Source organism: Enhydra lutris, unplaced genomic scaffold (assembly GCF_002288905.1).
Source record: "Enhydra lutris kenyoni isolate GAN:26980312 unplaced genomic scaffold, ASM228890v2 scaffoldscaffold14, whole genome shotgun sequence".
In the NCBI taxonomy this organism is placed as follows: Eukaryota; Metazoa; Chordata; class Mammalia; order Carnivora; family Mustelidae; genus Enhydra; species Enhydra lutris.
This window is the reverse complement of record NW_019154098.1, coordinates 11,370,146-11,389,549: the sequence shown is the minus strand read 5'-3', so window position 1 is coordinate 11,389,549 and position 19,404 is coordinate 11,370,146. Positions and strand designations below refer to the sequence as shown.

The 19,404-nt window shown below is 47.7% G+C and overlaps 1 protein-coding gene across 2 annotated transcripts in view; it reads right to left on the bottom strand.

The window, feature by feature from the left end:
* The window catches only part of LOC111146849 (ArfGAP with SH3 domain, ankyrin repeat and PH domain 1), a 353,910-nt gene that overhangs the window by 300,502 nt on the left and 34,004 nt on the right, over nt 1-19,404 (bottom strand). For both annotated transcript variants that reach the window (XM_022502557.1, XM_022502555.1), the window contains exon 2: nt 16,160-16,245. In XM_022502557.1, the coding sequence (XP_022358265.1) occupies nt 16,160-16,218 (59 nt within the window). In that variant the 5' untranslated portion in view covers nt 16,219-16,245. The remainder of the gene's footprint in view (nt 1-16,159; nt 16,246-19,404) is intronic.

The following is a 19,404-nucleotide window of genomic DNA, read 5'->3' as shown; positions in this document are numbered from 1 at the left end:
GGGCTTGCAAGGTGCCTGAGTGGCTCAGTCGGTGAGTGTCTAGACTCTTGGTTTTTAGCTCAAGTCATGATCTCAGGGTCCCGGGATCGAGCCTCGAGTTGGGCTCCACGCTCAATGGGGAGTCTGCTTGAGGAGTCTCTCCCTCTCTCTCTGCCCCTCCCCTCCACTCACATACTCTCTCAAATAAATAAATAAATCTTAAAAAAAAAAAAAGAAAATGAAAAAACCACAAGGGTTTGCAAGGCTCTTCATTCAGTCTTCCCCTGGAAATAGCATCCCACCCTCAGTCTGGTGCTCACCCCCTCCTTGCCCAACCTGGCAGGCTGGCTGTTTGCTTCTCCAACCTCTCCCCAGAAGGGTTCCTTGAGCTCCTGCCACCAGGAGGCGCCCTTGCTGGCTGGTAGCATGGGCCTGCTGCCAGGGAGCCTGAAACCCATCCATGTCCGTATCACTGACTGCCTTTTGGGAAAGAGAAACTCTCTTTGTAATAAACAAGAAGCCAGGAGGCTTTGAGTTCCAAATCACTAGGGTCCGGCAAGAAGAAAGCCTGCTTGTGAATGAAACCAGCAGAGAGGAGGGCAGAGCCAAGAGGACCTATGATGTGCCAGGCACTGTGCTAACTGCTTTAAAGGACTGGCTCATTTAATCCTGACTGCAGGAGGAAACTGAGGCTCACAGGGGTTAGCGGCTTGCCCAAGGTCACATAGCAAGGACTCCCCTGTTAGGAGACTCTCTTGGCATTTACACGTAATACGGTAGAATAAAGGGAGCAAGTTCTGACAACCCCAAAGGCATCCCTGGATCCATTAGTCCCAGCTATGGGCTTTTCATATGTTCCACTGCTTGCCACCAAGAGATGCCCAGTTGATACAGACACAATTTCTCCCAGAGAGATGGAAGGACTTACCCATATCGCCCCATCATCTGGGGACCACAGAAGGACCCAGGTTTCCCGACTCCTCTCCAGGACAGGCCACCTGCCCTTCTGACAGGTCCCGGTGAAGACCGCCCTTTGGGCATTGGTCAAACTCACCTGACCTTTCATTTGAACCGCTGGGATGAGGGAGCCAGAGTCCTCTAAGATGACATGTGCTCCCTCCAGGTTCCATCAGCGGCTTTATTCCCAAATAACATCATGACAATCTAAGAGCCATCAAAGGCTCAAATCAGATGGGACACTCGAAGGTGAAATGGAATGACCTCGTTACCTGCAGGGAAGATCTTCTCGGGTTAAAACAAACATGCACACATACGACCTGCTAGAAGGAAGGGGAATCACAACTCTTGAGGGCAATGTGAAAGCTGTGTTGCTATGTGGTTTACAACCTGGTCTGCAGATAAGCCTTCATTATAATTCTCACCTTCCCTCTCCTGCTACTCAGAGAGCCCCAGGGCCAGGCAGAGCGGGCAAAGCGGGACATTGGGAGTGAAAAGATGTAGGCTTTCAAGAGGGTGGAGCCTATTAGCATCTGGGAAACTTAGGCAAGTCATTTTGTCACACGCCACATCCCTCACTGGCTCCCCAGTGCCCGGTCATTCATTCACTCAGTAAATATTCACTAAGTGCCTACTGTGGGCTAGACACTGCTCTAGAAGCTATGGATGGTGGTAAGTAAAACTGGAATGGTCTCCACCCTCATGGCCATTATAATCTAGTGAGAAAGACTGAAATGAATAAAAGCAAGATGGTCACATGCACGTGCACACACACACACACACCAGGAATGTGGGGGAGTTTCCCAGGATCCCCCAGAGATGCACTGTGATGAAGCCAGCCAAGTTGGGAGAAGATGTCAGGGAGGCGTTCCCGGGGAAGAGCCCTTTGAGCTGGGACTTGGATGAGCAGGAGTTAACTAGGAAGAGGGCGAAGAAGGGAGGGGAGCACTGGGAGTGTCCCCACCAAGGGCAGCATCTGGGAAGGCCCCAGAAATGGAGAGAATAGAGGTCCTTAGGGACCCAACAGAACCCGAATCTGGCTGCAGCACAGAGATGGGCTGCAGGGGAGGGGGGATGGGCAAAGGGTGAAGCTTATCTGAGGACAAGGAAGCCACAGGCAGGGTCCTCTGAAGTGTCAAACCCGGGCCCAGGAAGTCCTCGCTGCTCCCAGATCTGCTCCTGCCTCTGGCTGTCTCCTGACCCTTGGATCCAACTCTCCACCCGCCAAACTCCTGCCTGCCAGGTGGAGGGTGCTCTCGTGGGGGCTGCTGTGCCAGGCACCAGGGGCAGAGGCCCAGATCCATGTTTCAGAAGAGGTTGGAGGTCAAAGGCGGGACTCAGGGATAAGCTGACCAAAGGAGCTGAGAGTAGAGGACGGACGCAGGAGGCCGGCTCTCACCCACACAAATAAAGGCCTGGAGGGATTCCAGATGTCGCTGTGCTTGAGGATCATCTAAAAGAGCCAAAGCAGAACACAGACTCTCAGACACCCTCTGAGGACACTGACTAGAACTTGCCGGCTCTCCCCGCCTCCACTGACTTGGTTAGTGATGAGAGCATTTGTGTGTTTGCCTCCCTGGTATCCAGTACCCCTTCTTCTGGGGATCGTACTCTGAGTTTCCCTTGGGGAGGTCACCCCCTTCCCGGTTCCCATGGTGCTGACCTTACAGCCCCACCCCCAGCTCTGGACAGTCAGGTGAGTGGACCTATCCTGTCGAAACATCATCACCCTGTCCAAGGTAATTGGGACACGTAACCCAAGCTGCACCGATGGGAATGGAGTCAGAGATTCTGTTAGAACTTCTAGGAAGAAAAGCTCTGTCTAATGGGGTTGTTAGGCTGGCAATTATAGGACAGCTCCCGGAAGCTGCGACATAGGGAACTCGAGAAGGAAGCCCGCATAGAGGAAGGCACCGCTGACAGATGACAGAGGCAGGGAGAGATTCAGTGGTGATGCGGAGGGAAAAAGAGAAACCAAATCTTTGAAGCCAACTATGCCCTGAGCCAGGTTTTAGCCCTTAACCCCTCTCTGGCGGGAGCAAATAAATCCCTTTATGGTGTAAGCCGGTTTGAGCTAGCTTCTCATCACCCAAAACCAAGGTGGTCCCAGTACACATATATTCCCTCATGACCTAATGCACAGCCTGCCCACACCCCCTTCCCGGGCCTGGAGAGGATGAAGCCGCCATGAAGGTCTGAGTCCGAAGCCCGGCACATCACAGACACACAAACACCAGGCATGACTTGCAGAATTACAGGTGATAATCCATCCTCAATCTCCTCTCTGACCAAACCCACCATTTGGAAACTTCTGACAACTAGACCTCACCCAAGAGAAGCAGCTAGAAGTGGGCTCACCTGGGCCGTGGTCTGTGGCGTGGGCATCTAAGAGTCCATCACTTTGTGGCTGATGAAAAGACAGTGGCCATGAAGAGCGTGGCAGAGCTCACGGTCACTGCAGCCAGCTGTGTTAGTGACCTGTCTGCACGGATGTGCAAGCCTCCACCCGAAGCTCCACCACCGAGCCGCACACACTGACTCCACACTGCCGCTTGGCGGGCCCAGTTCCGCTTTGCACACAACGGTGTTCTTGCCGTGCTTACCAGTGTTCAGGAAAACCTGTGCTGTTTTAAGTACCAAACCCCAAATATTTGCAGAGAACCCCTTTCAAGAGCTTCTGGCACTCCAGTAACCCACACAAAGTGTTCCACCTCTCATTCTTTTTTAACAGAGAAAATTGTTCTCTGTTCCTAACTGTAAAATGCATTATTAGCTCAGAGCTTCCATTTTAAACCCAAACCAAACCACTTGAGTATTCAAGGCTGCTTTCCCTAAGATTATCTTTGCAAGGTCTAACATTATGGATGACCCATCAGAGAGGAAATGTGAAGATAGGGACCAAGGCCCACAAAAAAGCCCGGGTTCCATCCAATTTGCAATCACTTGTATACACAGGAGGACCACCTCCACTGTGAAAGGGTTCTTCCAGTAACAAGCCTAGAATTGGTCTTGTAGGTTGATGATCAACTTAGGAGCCATTGATTTGATTTCAACAATAATATTTCGGTTTTTGTTTTTAGAGGGGGAGGGAGGAGCAGAGGGAGAAACAGAATCTTAAGCAGACTCTAAGCCCAGCACACAGCCTGATGTAGGTTTCGATCCCACAACCCTGAGATCATGACCTGAGCTGAAACCGCGAGTCAGATGCTTAACTGACTGAGCCACCCAAGTGTCCCAACAACCATCTGTTTTTATTGATTACCTACTATGTGCCAGGCTCTATGCCAGGCACTGAGATAACATTAGTGGATCAGCAGCCATCAGCATTGTCTGCTGGGAGCTGGTGGTCTTGATGGTGGGTGGGGTGGCAGACACACCCATGTAAACCAATAATTCTGGGTTGCTACAGTGCTAGGAAGAAAACCTACAGGTGCAGCCAGAGAGAATGTGGTGGTGAGGAAAGTTGTGTCTGAGGAAATAGCATTTAAGCTGAGACTCTAGGACAAGACTTGTCACTCTTATGAAGAGCAGGGAGGTTGGGGAACAGGGGCGGTGCGGCGAGAGGAGCCCTGCAGGCAGAGAAAAGCCATGAGGCAGAATCATGAGACCAGCCGGTGCTGGCTGAGTGTGACAACAGAAGCCTATTGAGGAAATGGAGCTTTTGTAAGGAATCTGGATTTCGTTTTCAGTAAAATGGACAGGGACATCGGGGCCCCGGATGGGTGTTAAGCAGAGGCAAAGCATGATCTCGTGCAGAGTTGGTGGAAATAATCCCTGTTGGAATATTAATCTTGAGGTGCCTGCTAGACTTCCAAATGGAGATATCATCAGGCATTTGGGATAATCAAGTCTGGAACTCAGAGAGGCCAGGTTCAGCTGGAGAAGAGTTTGGAAGAATAGAATTAGTCAGCATACAGAGGGTCTCCAAAAACCCTGTGAGGTTGGTTGGAGCCAGAGGAACCCTACTGAGACTGAGAAAGAGGGCAGAATCCCAGGAAGAAATCCAAGTGAGCTCCATGACACAGAAGCCCAAAGAAAATAGAGTTTTCAGAGGGAGGGAGTAGCCAGCTGGGACTGCAAATGCCTTCTGGAAGCTGAGCTGACTTGCAGAGTAATTCTGAAGCTTTGGGATCTGAGGCAGAGCCTCATCTTAAAAGGCTTTCCTTAGAGCCTACAGATGATACAGTGATGGAGTGCGAGGAAGTAGAAATTCCAGGCTCCAGGGCCAGACTCCCTGCACCGGATGGGCACTTCTGTCATTCTACAGCAACACAGCCTTCACCAACCTCCCAACGCTCCATGAGCGTCACCTTGTCTTCACAATGGAAATCACAGTATCTGCCTCACTGGGTTGTTGGAAGGATTAAATGAGTTAATAAGTAGCAAGCGCTTCAGAAAGTGGATTGCCTGGCTCGGGTTCAGTGCTCAGTGTTCGCTATTCTTGCGGCTGCCACTGCTGTTGCTCTTAAGAACGTACGCTAAGTACCAAGAGGTGGGCTTTGCACGCACCATTGATCCTTGAGCGACGTGCGTGTGAACTGCGTGGGTTTCTTCCGACAAATTCGGAACAGCACTGTAAGTGTATTCTCTCTTCCTTATGATTTTCTTACTAACGTTTTCTTTTCTCTAGCTTACTTTATTGTAAGAATACAGTACGTACTACATGGGACTTACAAAATTCATGCTAATCCCATTTATATGATCAGTAAGGCCTCGGCTCAACAGGAGGCTAGCAGTAGTTAAGTTTTGGGAGGAATCTAAAGTTATATGCAGATTTTGACAGCATGAGGAGTCAGCGTCCCTGACCCCTACACTGTTCCAAGGGCCAATTATATGATCTCATGTGGAAGATACCGTTATACCCATTCGCAGATGCGGGAACTGGCCTAGGACCGCCCACTAAGTTCCGAGGGCAGCGTTGGCATTCATATCCGGCTCAGACGCAATGTTCTTCATCACGGCTCTACAATTCCTCATGTGGTGCCAAGATGGGTGCAAGGAAGACCCAGGCCCGCTAATGTATTAATTGTGTGCTGTGGGCTGAGTGTCTGCATCCCCCCCAAAATTCATACGCTGAGATCCTAACCCTGCAAGTGATGGAATTAGCCGGTGGGACCTTTGGGAGGAGATTAGGTCATAAGGGTGGAACCCTCATGAATAGGATTAGTGTCCTTATCAAAGAGACCCAGACAGTTCCCTCTTCCCTTCTTCCACTGAGGATGCCCTGGAAAGACAGCCATCTATGCATCAGGGAGGCTCCCAACTGGGCTTGGAATCTGTCAGCACCTTGATCTTGGACTTCCCAGCCTTTCTATGTGTGAGAAATAAATGTTTGTTGTTGAAGCCCCTCAGTCTGTGTGGTAGTTTCATTATAGTAGCCTGAACGAAGACATTGTGCTTTTGCTTTCACTAGTATTTCTAGAGTGAACTACTGGTTTTAAATTGGTTCTGCCATGCATACGGTTATTGGAAAACCAAATCTCACTCTGCATTTCACAGGGTTTCAGATAAATGACCTGAGAGGCTGTGCTAGACAAGGGGTTGTGAACTGTACTCTAAGAAGCTTCCTCCAGGGACACCTGGTGGCTCAGATGTCGGTTAAGCACCAGCCTTCATCTCAGGTCATGATCCCAGGGTCCTGGGATTGAGCCCCACTTCGGGCTCCTTGCTCAGCAGGAAGCCTGCTTCTCCCTCTGCCTGCACTCTTCCTCTCTCTCTCTTTCTGGCAAATAAATAAATAAAATCTTTTTTTAAAAAAGATTTTATTTATTTAAAAAAAAAAGATTTTATTTATTCATTTGACAGACAGAGATCACAAGTAGGCAGAGAGGCAGGCAGAGAGGAGGAAGTAGGCTCCCCGCTGAGCAGAGAGCCCGATGCGGGGCTTGATCCCAGGACCCTGAGATCATGACCTGAGCTGAAGGCAGAGACTTTAACCCACTGAGCCACCCAGGCACCCCAATAAATAAAATCTTTAAAAAAAGAAAAAAAAAAAAGATGCTTCCTCCAGGGAGGGTAGAGTGGTGTGCCCCCCCGAACCGTGCATGGAGCTCCAGCTCCCAGCCCTGCCTAAGCCAGACCAGCTCTGCTCCCACGTGGTTTATACTCTGAGCCCTCTCTTCAGCTTTCACATGAAGAAAATATTCTGAGGATACAAAGTCTGAAAACTGCAAGACTTGGCATTTCTCAAATGGCACCTGCATCAGAATCACCTGTGGTGGTTGTTAAAATACAGAATTCTTGGCCTCACAACCAACTTAAGGAATCAGAAACACTGGAGGGAATTTGCTCTTGAACCAGATCCCCAGGTAACTCACGTGCATATTCAAGTTTGAGAACCACATGAGAATCTCTACTACTGTCCTGTCCCACACACGAGCCATTAGCCACTTACAGCTAATTTCAATTTAAATATAAATTCATCAAGATTAAGTAAACGTTAAAAATTACATCTCTCAGTTGCACTCAGCGCATTTTAAGTGCTCAGCAGCCACATGAGGCTAGTGGACGCCACAGGCACAGAATATCCATCATTACGGAAAGTTCTGCTGGACAACCCAAACCCCTAGACCTCTAAGTCTGCTTGAATAATGTACCTCACGTGTTTGACAGCGAGGCGCCACATTCAGCCCTCATTTCCTACCATTCCTAACTGTATTCAAGACATCATATGCTACCTAAGGATACAGTATCACACCTCCCATACTGGACAGAAATTACCTGCCATGTATCTATTTCCCCCGACACACTCCAAGAGCCTAGAAGGCAAGAACCATGCATGTATTATTTAGGTCTGTATACTCAGGGCCTAGGGCTTAAATAAATGCTTGGGAATTGCTTAATTGGCCCACATAACATAAATGAAATATGAAGCTGACAATGATTTGTCCTTGCTAAAAGCATTCACCAGCCCATCCATTAGGATGGCTAATATTACAACAGAGGATGACAAGTGTTGGCAAAGAGGCGGAGAAATGGGAATCCTTGTGCACTGTGCGTGGAAGTGTAAAATGGTTTAGTTGTGGAAAACAGTATGGCAAGGCCTCAAAAGAGAGAAACCTAAAGTTACCACGGGATCCGGCAATTCTACTGTGGGGTATGTTATACCCAAAAGATTTGAAAGCAGGGTCCTGAAGAGCTATTTGTACACCCATATTCACAGCAGCATGACTCACAAGAGTCAAAGGATGGGAGCATGGGGCACCTGGGTGGCTCAGTGGGTTAAAGCCTCTGCCTTCAGCTCAGGTCATGATCTCAGGGTCCTGGGATCGAGCCCTGCATCGGGCTCTCTGCTTGGCCTGCTTCCCCTCTCTCTCTGCCTGTCTCTCTGCCTACTTGTGATCTCTCTCTCTCTCTGTCAAATAAATAAATAACCCGTGGGTGAGTGGATGAGCAAACTGTGGTACCCCCATAACAATGGAGTATCAGCCAACCTCAATAAGGATGAGAGTCTGACATATCCTACGACATGGATGAATCTTGAAGACACTATGCGATGATAAACCAGTCACAAAAAAGAACAATACTGTCAAGACTCCATTTTTAGGGGGTACCTCGAGTAGTCTGATTCATGGAGACAGAACGTACAACAGTGGCTGCCAGGGGCCGGGGGAAAGGGGACGTGGGGAATTGTTGTTTCATGGGGGCAGGGTTTCAGCTGTGCAAGAGGAAAAGAATTCTGGAGATGGATGGTAGTGATGGTTGCCCAACAACATACAGATATTTAACACCACGTAACAACCATTAAGATGGTGGGGGGGAGCTCGGTGGCTCAGTTGGTTAAGTAATTTAACCAATTTAAAGATTTTTATTTATTTATGACAGTAAATAATTTAAAGATTTTTATTTATTTATAACAAAGAGAGATAGCGAGAAGAAGGAAACACAAGCACAGGGGAGCTGGAGGGGAGAAGCAGGCTCCCCGCTGAGCAGGGAGCCTAATATGGGGCTCCATCCCAGGATGCTGGGATCATGACCTGAGCCAAAGGCAGATACTTAATGACTGAGCCACCCAGGCTCCCCTAAGTGGTCAACTCTTGATTTCAGCTCAGGTCATGATCTCAGGATCCTGGGATCGAGTCCCACATCAGGCTCCATGATCAGTGTGAAGCCTGCCTGGGATTCTCTTTCTCTCCCTCTCCATGTGCCCCTCCCCCAACTCACACGTGCTCTCTCTAAAATAATAATAATAATAATAATAAATAAAATCTTTTTAGAAATATCATTAAGATGATAAATTTTATGTTATATGCATTTCAGCATAAGTAAAAATATTTTAAATAAAATTTCTAAAAAGATTTTATCTATTCACTTAGAGAGAGAGCAAGCAAGAGAGAGTACAAGCAGGGGGAAGGGCAAAGGCAGAGGGAGAAGCAGTCTCTCCACTGAGCAGGGAGCCCGAAGCAAGGCACAATCCCAGGACCCCGAGACTATGAACTGAGTGGAAGGCAGATGCCCAACCAAATGAGCCACCCCGGCGCCCCTTAAATAAATTTATATAATACATATGCATGTATTTGAAAGCATTCACCAGTACCAGCCAGAAGAAACACATCTGCCTCATGGCTTAGAGAAAAGGGCTTTGGAGGACCCCTGGTTCACAGTCTGGGGCATCTCAGGTGGGTGCTGGCTCGCAGCAGGGGGAGGGAATACAAAGGTGAGACACAGAAGCGTGGTCAAAAGCCTGACCTGCAATCACACCTCCTCACAGGGGCTTTCTGTGACAGTCCCAGGGCAAAGGGGACCCTTTGGGTTCCTTCGAACTGTTCTACCACTCAGAGTCCTCACCAATAGCTCTGCACCTCGCTGACCATCAGAAGTTTCTGCAAAGACTTCACTGCAGGAGGTTCTGATTCCATACACCTGGTGGGGGGCTTTATTTTTACAGGGTTCTGCAGGGGAGCCAGAGCTGGGAGCCCCATTCTGCAGAACTTACATTAGCCTTATATTATGCTTTATCTTTTAATGAGTCTGCTATTCCCATCTTTGCATCTGGTTTGCAAACTCTTTGGGGGGGGCGTGACTGTGCCTTATCTCAATCCTAAGAATCAAAATCACTTGTGGAACTTTTTTTTAAGACTGCAGATGCCCTGGATCTACCACACATCTCTTAAGTCAGCGTCTCTGAGCATCTGTATCCTTTTAAAAGCCCTCACAAGGGATTCTGAGCACACTCCGAGACCGAGACCTACTGCTCTGCATCCTAAGTGTGCTTGATCTAGACGCTGCCCCACATCGGCTAAGTGACCGACAGAATGTGGCCCCTCTGAATAAGTATCTAGAAGGGAAAACTTGTGTTTCATCTGTGTTACCAATTCTAAATATTTTACTAGGAGTGTTTTGCACATGATTTAAAGCAAATGATAAATAAAAACAACAATTAGCAGTTGGTGGGTACCTAACACATGTCAGGTGCTCATCACGGGCTCCCTATATGTGATCCCACTGAATTCTCAACCTCATGTCTGAAGACAGTACTGTGAACTGTCTCCAACTCACAGAGGAGGAAACCCAAGCAGAGAAATTAACTCACTGCCTCAAAAATTTAAAAAAATTTTTACATGACATTTAGATTATAAGTCATCTCCTAACTTTGGAAAAGTGATCGTGGTCTTTTTAACGGCTACATTTTCAGTGTTTTATCCTAATTTTTTCCATCATTTTGCCCTAATATGTTAATTCATTTCTCATTGTAGGGCAGGTTTTTTGTCTTGTTTGCAACTGTTAACCATTTTAAATGTACACCTTTGTGCAAGGGAGTATTTTCCATATTTGGAAAGGTTATAGGGAAATGTTCAGAGGAATGATGTTAAATACTAAACAAAAGTCTCCACGGAGATGTGCTGAATGACCTGGGCAAGTCCTCTCTTGGGGAGATGTTATGTGTCTCAGCATAGTCCCCAACCACGTGCACCAAATGGCCACTAAGGGCCAGGTGCTCTTGTGGACACTTGGCAGATTTGATCCCACCTGGTCCTCATAAGCCCCCCGGGGTGAGGTTTAGATGGGACGCCTGAGGCAGAGAAAGGTGGAGAAATGTTCCCAGGCTCAGAAAACCAGCAAGAGCAGAGCCGGGTTAGGAACTCACAGTTCTCACCATCAGGCCAAGCCTTCAGGTCAAGGCAGATGTCCCCGTGATTCCTTCATCAGCCACCCCAAGAAGCAAAAACAAATGAGAGTGGCAGGAAGGAGCCCTGCCCATCACCTGGGACCACACAAGACTCTCCCTGTAAGTGTACAATGAAAAAGTCGGCTTCACTTCCTGACACAATATCCAAAATCGCTGGCTGGGAGGAATACAGCCTTGCTGACCACAGGGTGCCTACCCCTAGATGCCGAGAGAGAGTGAAGAAGGGGAAGATAATGACACTTACTCCAGGTCCCCTTGTAGGTGCTCTGCGTCATTATGTAGACTGGTTATAAGTTGAATGTGTACCCCCTACCCACCCAATGTTGACATCCAGGAGTCAGGTACCCATGAATGTGAGTTTCTTTGGGTCTTTGCAGATACAGTTAAGATGTAAATTATGATGAGGTCACACTGGAGTAGGGCAGGCCCTTATTCCAATATGACTGGTGTCCTCATAAGAGAGAGGAGAGACACAGGGAAAAGGCTAATTGGCAAGAGAAGTGGAGACCAGAGGCTGTGGCTACAAGCCGAAGGACAGCAAGCAGTGCCAGCAAATTCCAGGAGCTGAGAAGAGGCAGGGGGAGATGACGCCTGCAGGTGTCAAAGACGGTGCAGCCCCGGTGACACCTTGCTCTCAGACTTCTAGTCTCCAGAATAGTGAAACAACATGTTTCTACTGTTTTAATCACCAGACCAGGAGTACTTTGTGACAGAAGCCGTAGGGAGGAACACGACATTGTCTAGCCTTTCGGGTCCAGCAAGACAGAAGCTACGTTTTGTTCGTCTTGGTATCCCAGCAGCCAGCTGTCCCTGGCACACTGTAGGTGCTCAGAATGTGTTTGCTGAGTGAGCAAGTGAAAAAATTAAGGAGGTATAAACTAAGTAGGAGAAGGAACAGTGTCTTTTATTGCTACTAAGAGACCAGGGCAAATAAGGTGCTCAATGAATTTTATAGAATGAATGAATTTTTTTAATGAACAAATGATAAGCTCAGGAAGGCTTTCCAGTGGGTCTTATCCACCTGTGTCCCCAGGATTCAGCCTACGGCCTAGCACACAGTAGCTGCCCAATAAATTCTGAAGGATGGAAGGAAAAAAAGGGAAGGGGGGGCGAGCTTCAAGACCAGAAACACCATTTCCCAATCCTCGTCCAGGTGACACCTTCCTCCCTTTACGCATCTAACCAAGGAAAGGCCAAGGCCGTAAAATCACCCGGAGATGTTCAAGCAGCCTCAATGCTACCAGTGGGACTTTCACAAGGAGCTCGAAGGCTGTTGTTCTGAAATGCATTTCTCTTTCTTTTACATCCAGAAATCATAAGGCTTTCCAACCCTTCCAACAATGTTAGAAATGCAGGGCAGGGTTAAGAGGTCAGCGCCTCTGCGTTCAGCCCGAGGGACACACTTCCCGTCCATGTGCAGCCTTCATTCCTGACCCCTGCCCTGTGGCCAAAAAGGGACATCAGCTGGGCTCAGGAAAATTCAATTTGGGTGACAGCTGGCGGCGTGATAATAACAGGGCATCTGCCTTGACCCTTCGGAAAAGCAAAGGCGGGGGTGGGGGAATGGGGTTGTCAGAGGTTTCTCTAGGGCTTGGTTTAGGAGGGTCTAGAGTTTCCGTTGGTCAGTTTCTACACATGGACAAAACCCTGGAAATAAGGCCCAATGCTTTCTACTGCTGGCTCAGAATTCAATTCCACTTCCGGGTGCTGTCCTGGTAGTACTTGGGGTGGAAAAAAAGGAAGCACATTGTTCTTTTTTCCCCTGGACTTGAGCTTTCCCAGGGGCGGTAACTGCCCCGTGGTGAGGTGTGATTCTGGTCATTCGTTCGCACCTACATTCGCGTTAATAACCAGACAAACCAAGCAGGAGGTCCAGGACTTATGTCTCAATACACGAAGAGAGTCTCTGGTCCTTGTGGGTTCCCCTTCGTATGTACTGAACTCCAAGCTCCAACTCTTATCTGCTCCGTGAAAAAGGATAGCTGACCCCTTCTCCGTGCTGGGTAGCCGGGAACGCAGTGAGGGCTCTCTGTTTTCAGATGGAGCCCTCATGTGATCAGCGAACCCAGGGATGCTGGATCCCTTCTCCCCATCAAAGGAGTCTGCTGAGACGGGCAGCTACGTTCTGTTGGCAGCACAGACCTGCGTGGATTAGCTGATGTGCCCCGTCCTGGGGTCCCAGACAGTCCCACCCTCAGCCTAACCCTGTGGCTGTCGATCTGCATGGGATTTGCCCCTTTCCTTGTCCTCTGAGTGGAAAGCCCCATGAGGGCCGGTCGTGCCTGCTGCCCACACCTTTGTAACCCAAGCCCCCCTGGCCCAGGTCCTGCCACCAAAGTCACAAGCAACTGATCCACATGTTATACGAAAGAGCCAACCAGCCAACAAACAAATACAAAGAAACAAAGGCTGTTGACCTCATGCTATAGTGAAGAAAGCACAGGCTTTGATGTGTTCTAACTGAAATACAGTATAAATACATAAAATGGTCAGTGTCACAGGTGTGCCACTGAAGGAATGTTTACACCTCTGTCACCAGCTTCTAGACTGGGGGACAGAACACTTCAGAACCCTAGCAGGGGCCTTGTGCTCTCTTCCCATCATGACCCCCCTCACGGAAAGCCTCTACCCTACCAGCTGCCGGACCCCCGACAAGTTACCTAGCCTCGCTGACTCTTCACTTTGGAAAAAGAACACTTGCCATTCTGTGAGGATTCCATTTTTAAAATGTGTGTGCAGTGCCTGGCAAAAGCCAGTGGTATAGTATAGCAGCCATAGTCATGGAAGTACCAGTAGCAGGAACAGCAGCGGAAGTAACAGTAGAACTAGTCCAGAGAGGTAGTCGTAACAGCAGACGTGGTCGTGGTGGTGAGAGAAATAGTACTGTTGATAGCAGAAGCAGTCGGAGTGGGAAGAGCTAACACTTAGCACTTATCATGTCCCAAGTTAAAGCTCTACCTTAACTTGGCAACCCTTATAGGGATGTACAAAATGCCATTTTACTGAGGCCCACCAAGGTAGTTTTCCTGAGGTCACGCAACTACGGGGCCATGGATCTGGGAGTCAAACACCAGCCGCCTGGCCACAGAGCCCCTCCCCTTAAAAGCAATTTTCCAGGAACTCCTTGCTTGGCAAAGCAAGGTTTGTCCTCTAGTATCTGCTCTCTTCCTTGTCTGTAAGAACAACTCTGAATTTTGGTAAGCACATGGTCTCATAGAATAAAGACGGCATTTCTCAGCCTTCCTGCAGCTGTGCAGAAACTAAATTCTGGCCAACAGAAGTAGAAGCAGTAGGTGCGATACCCAGAAGTATCCCTAAAGGGAGGTAGCCTGCCTTTCTTCTTTTCTTGCCTTCTTCCTGCTGGTAGATGTGATGGCTGGAGCAGCAGCAGCTACACTGGACCATGAGGTGACTTGGGATTGGAGGCCCACATGGCAGAGAAACAAGAGCGAGTGCCTGGGTCTCCCAGAGACTGCTATGGCAGGCCTGCATGACTTGTGTCTGAACTTTCAGGTTAAGAGAGAAATATACCTCTATCTTCTTTAAGCCAATGTTCATTTAAATTTTATATCATCCAGAGCAAAACATAATCCTAAATAATGCATTGGGTTTTGCAGTTATAACTAATGTCACTCAAAAAAGACACCCACAGAGACAAACCATAAGTGACTCTTAATCTCACAAAACAAACTGAGGGTTAATGGGGGGAGGGGGGTGGGGGGGTGGGATTATGGACATTGGGGAGGGTATGTGCTATGGTGAGTGCTGTGAAGTGTGTAAACCTGGCGATTCACAGACCTGTACCCCTGGGGATAAAAAGATATTATATGTTTATAAAAAATAAAATTAATTAAAAAAAAAAAGACACCCACAAAACTAGGCCTTTTGTGTTGGACTTTTGACTTAAAAAACAAAACAAAATAAAACATGACTTTGGGTACTCCTCTAACAGACAAAATAGGAAAATAATCATATAAAGTCTCATTTATCCCAAAGATAGTAACAGTTCCTTGTTGGTTCATGTTGGGTCACATCAAAGCTTCTCAGGTTGGCCTCCCTGCCTCCAGCCTCTCCCGTTCATTCAGGACACTTTTGCTGGTCTAATGATACTTAAAAACGTTTTCTATCCTAAAACTTGAGATAATTACAATGTTCTATATGTGCCTACTTTACACAAGACAATTTATTTTCTATTTTTTTTCTAGGCTGCACACAAAAATATAAAACATAAATATTGGGATTTCCCTTTTAGAGATAAGAAAATGGAAGAAGCAGAGAAGGTCAGTGACTTGCCTGAGGTCACACAGCAAGTTTGTGGCAAGGGCAGAATTCTATCAGTCCCTCCAGCACCCAGCACCTCTTTCCACCACACGAAGCTGATTTCTGGGAAACCCCAGTCACAGCAGACTGGCCCTAGGTCAAGTTACCTTGGCAACTTTAAGATTCTCAGACTCTCTGACTTTTCTGTCATCTTCTTGTCCAGTCTAATTTTTCAACATCCTCTAACACAAACCACCACCCACTGAGGTCAGACTGCATTGACTCTATCACATTCCCCTACCCCAGGCCTCAGTATTCCCAGCTGCAAAATGGGGCAAATTATACCTCCACCAAGAAGGAACATGGCATAGAGGAAAAAGGCAGGAGATCTGGAATCAGGTAAAACAGACTTCAAATGCAGCTGGGCATGATCTTTACCTGTACAATGACTGTAGTAATTCCTCCCTGGTGGGACTGTCACTTGGCCTGAATGAGATCCTGTTTCTAAGAGTCACTCAGCTAAAACAGCACCTACTGTGGATGGTGTCATCTTTGTTGTTATTCCTGACTTCATTCTGGAACCACCCCCTGCCACCTTGCCTTCTGCCCGAAGGACACAGGTGTTGTGACAACAGGAAGCACTTTGAGAAGTCTACAACCCTACAAATGCCACACATCCGTTTGCCACAAATATTCACACCCACAGTATCTTTGTCAGATTCTAGTCTGCAGTTTGATCAAATTTTGAATTTCAACCCCTCCCCCGCCCCCCAAATAATCCCTCTGCATTTCCCAGGCTGGGCTCTCTAGACAGGATGGACTATGGCCACTCACCGATTCCATAGTGAATCTCTTGACGAAAAACTGGAGAGCCTGGAGGCTGAAGATCTCATGTCTCAGCCGTCACATCAGAGAATTACCTGGATGGGGGCAGGAGAAAAGGTGACAAGCGTCATCCAGCGGGACTGGGCAGAAGACATGATCTCAAAGCAACATGGGGTTTCATCTGGAGGTTGGCATCCTTTTGAGGAACGTTCTGACACCACCGAGTGGCTGTCCAGGAATGGGAAGGAAAACAGCCAGCAAACCACCGCTTTAGCGATCCACCTTGGGTCTGGTGTCTCTATCCTCCTATCTGTGCAAGTGCTCAGGGATCCTTCGTGCATTCTATTTCTAGCTCTACAGTCAAGAGCAATTTACAAGTCATTAACTTCTCTAAACATGAAATCAAAGTGTGCTCACAGGTGCAACAGACAGACCCATGCAGCTCTGTTCCTACGGGAAAGCAGAGGCTCTCCCCCACCCCCTGTTGGCCAAGGGGATCAGCCCAGGAAGGAGGGAGAGCTGTATGAATACACATATTTCAGGACAGCCCCTCTGAACCTGAGAGAGGATTTTAATTAATTCATGCATACCGAAGCTTAATTGCTGAGTGCACAAAGCACAGGAAGTCTGGGATAAAAGGTGTTACGTAAGGGAATGGCTTCAATATTTGCAGAATGGAGGGGAAACAGAGGTGAGGAGTGAAAACAAGATGAGCCAAGGGATCCCTTGGATCCTTCTCCAGTGATCACTAGCTCGGAATGGCACCTCCATCTGGGGCCAGAACCCAGGGACACTCTTGACCCACCATCTTCCTTTCCCACATCCAATCCATCCCAAGTCCTGTCTCATTTACTCCCTGAAGACCTCTTTTTTTTTTTTTTTTAAAGATCTTATTTATTTATTTGACAGACAGAGATCACAAGTACACAGAGAGAGAGAGAAAGAGAGGGAAGCAGACTCCCCACTGAGCAGAGAGCCCAATGCGGGGCTCGATCCCAGGACCCTGAGATCATGACCTGAGCCAAAGGCAGAGGCTTAACCCACTGAGCCACCCAGGTGCCCCACTCTCTAAAGACCTCTTAACACCTCTCTTTCTCTCCATCCCCCCGACACAGCCCTGGACCAAGCCTCTACCTTTCCCACCTGAGTTTCCTGCCTGGTCTCTTCTCATCACCATTTCTCCCTCTGAAATCTGGTCCCCCACACTGAAGCCAGAATCACTTTCCCTTTTTATCTTTTATTGTGGAGAATTCTGTAGACACAAAAATAGAGAAGAGTATCCTGAACGCCACATACCCACTGCCCAGCCCCGATCACTACTGACTTAAAATCAATCTTTCCTCTCCCAACATTATTGTTTCAAAGCAAATAATCCTACCATTTCGGTCATAAATGGAACAGCATGTATCTATAAGACCAGGTCTTTTACAAAAAATATAATAGCAATACCATTCCCACACCTGAAATGATTGTATTATTCCCTGAAATCATCAAAGATCCAATGTTCAGATTTCTAATAGTCCCATAAATGTCAGTGTTTTTTGAAACAACTGTTTTTAGAATCCAGACCCAAATAAGCTCTCTGCCTTATAACTGGCTGATACGCAGAATGAAAAATTTAAAACACCAGTCTGATTGTGTCACCAACTACTCCCCACCCCACCTCTCCACCCTCAGCTGAACATCTTCAAAGGCTTCTCTGTGTTTGAGGATAAAACCCGACTCATATAACATGGTCTGACCCTTGTCCGTCTCTCTGGCCTCATCTTGTCCACTCAGGCTCACTGCTACAAGCATATGGCCTTCTTTCAGATTCAGGAATTGCCACGGTCCCTCTCTCCCAGGTCCTGTGCCCATACTGTTGCCTCTGCCTGTAAGGCTTCCTCACTTACCATCTTTGCCTGGTTAACTCCTGTATTTTCTCAAGTCTTACTTCTTCAGGGAAACTCTTCTTGCTCCTCCAGATTGGATCATGGAATGTATTTTAGTTTTCACTCATAACTGTGCATTCATTAATGTGAATGTTGATTCACTGATCTATTGATCATTGATATGATTCGATTGTAAGCAAGGTGAGCACAAGACTGTGTTAGGACTTCTTCATTGGTGTATCCCCAGCACCAACTACATAGTGCCCGTCACGATATTAATAGATAGTTGTTGAATAAATGATCGAACCGCTTCCTTCAAACTAAAAGGCCCATACTAATTGAGTAAATTTTCCTGAACCTTGAATTACACATTCAAATTAGAAGGAGAATTGACAGTCTTATCCTAAAACTCACATTGAATCATGATGGACTCGGGAAAGCCGAGATGATCTTTAAAAAGAAGGGCAGTGTTGGAGGAGTCCTAGTTCCTGATTTCAAAACCTCCCACAAAGCTGTAGTCATCAAAACAGTGGTACCTAAATAAGAATGAATGTACACTTCCCCGCAGAGTCACAGATGGTGACCTTCTTATAATGTTCACCTTCCGATCCCACTCTTACTGGGTACACGACTTGGGCCCTGCTATTTGCACAAATAACCAGGGCTCCTCCCAGGCCATTCCTCCATGCGCTGTCCCTCTGCTTCCCTTGTTCACCCAAGTGTGGAAGCTGAAACAAGGTACAGATGGGGCCACTGCTCCTACTTCAATCCCCCCTGACTTTGAATTACACATTGGTGCCCTTCGCCATATGCCTTTATAGTCCTGCCCACTAGAACACTGTGTTCCTCTTCCCCACCAGATTCTGGACTCGACCACGGACTTATTTAAGCCGTGGACTGTGGATGGAAATGATAGAGTAGGGTCCCAAGTCTGCCACTCTTATGATGTGCCCTGAAAGGAATATGTCTCCCTGGTCCCTGCCAGCTGCTACCTCTCAGTCCGGACTGCAGACGGCTGACATAGGGAGCAGATTTGGACCCAACCAGGAGTCCACCCTGAGCAGGCTGAACCCAACCTAGATCACCCAAGCCACAGACCCACAGACCCATGAGCATGAAGATAAACGTCTGTTGTCGCACAAGATACTGCAATTCTGAGGTTTTGTTTTGTTTTGTTTTGTTTTAGTTTTGTAAAATCTGACTAATACACATGGAATTACTAATTTATGGATACCAATGAGGATCAATACAGTTTGGAAAAAAACAAAGCCATGCATGTGGATAGCACAGGTAACTGGCAAAGAATACGTCCTTACAGAAGACCCCCTTGGTGCCAACCTGACCCTCACACTGATCCTGTAAGGTAGGCAACACTGGGTCGGC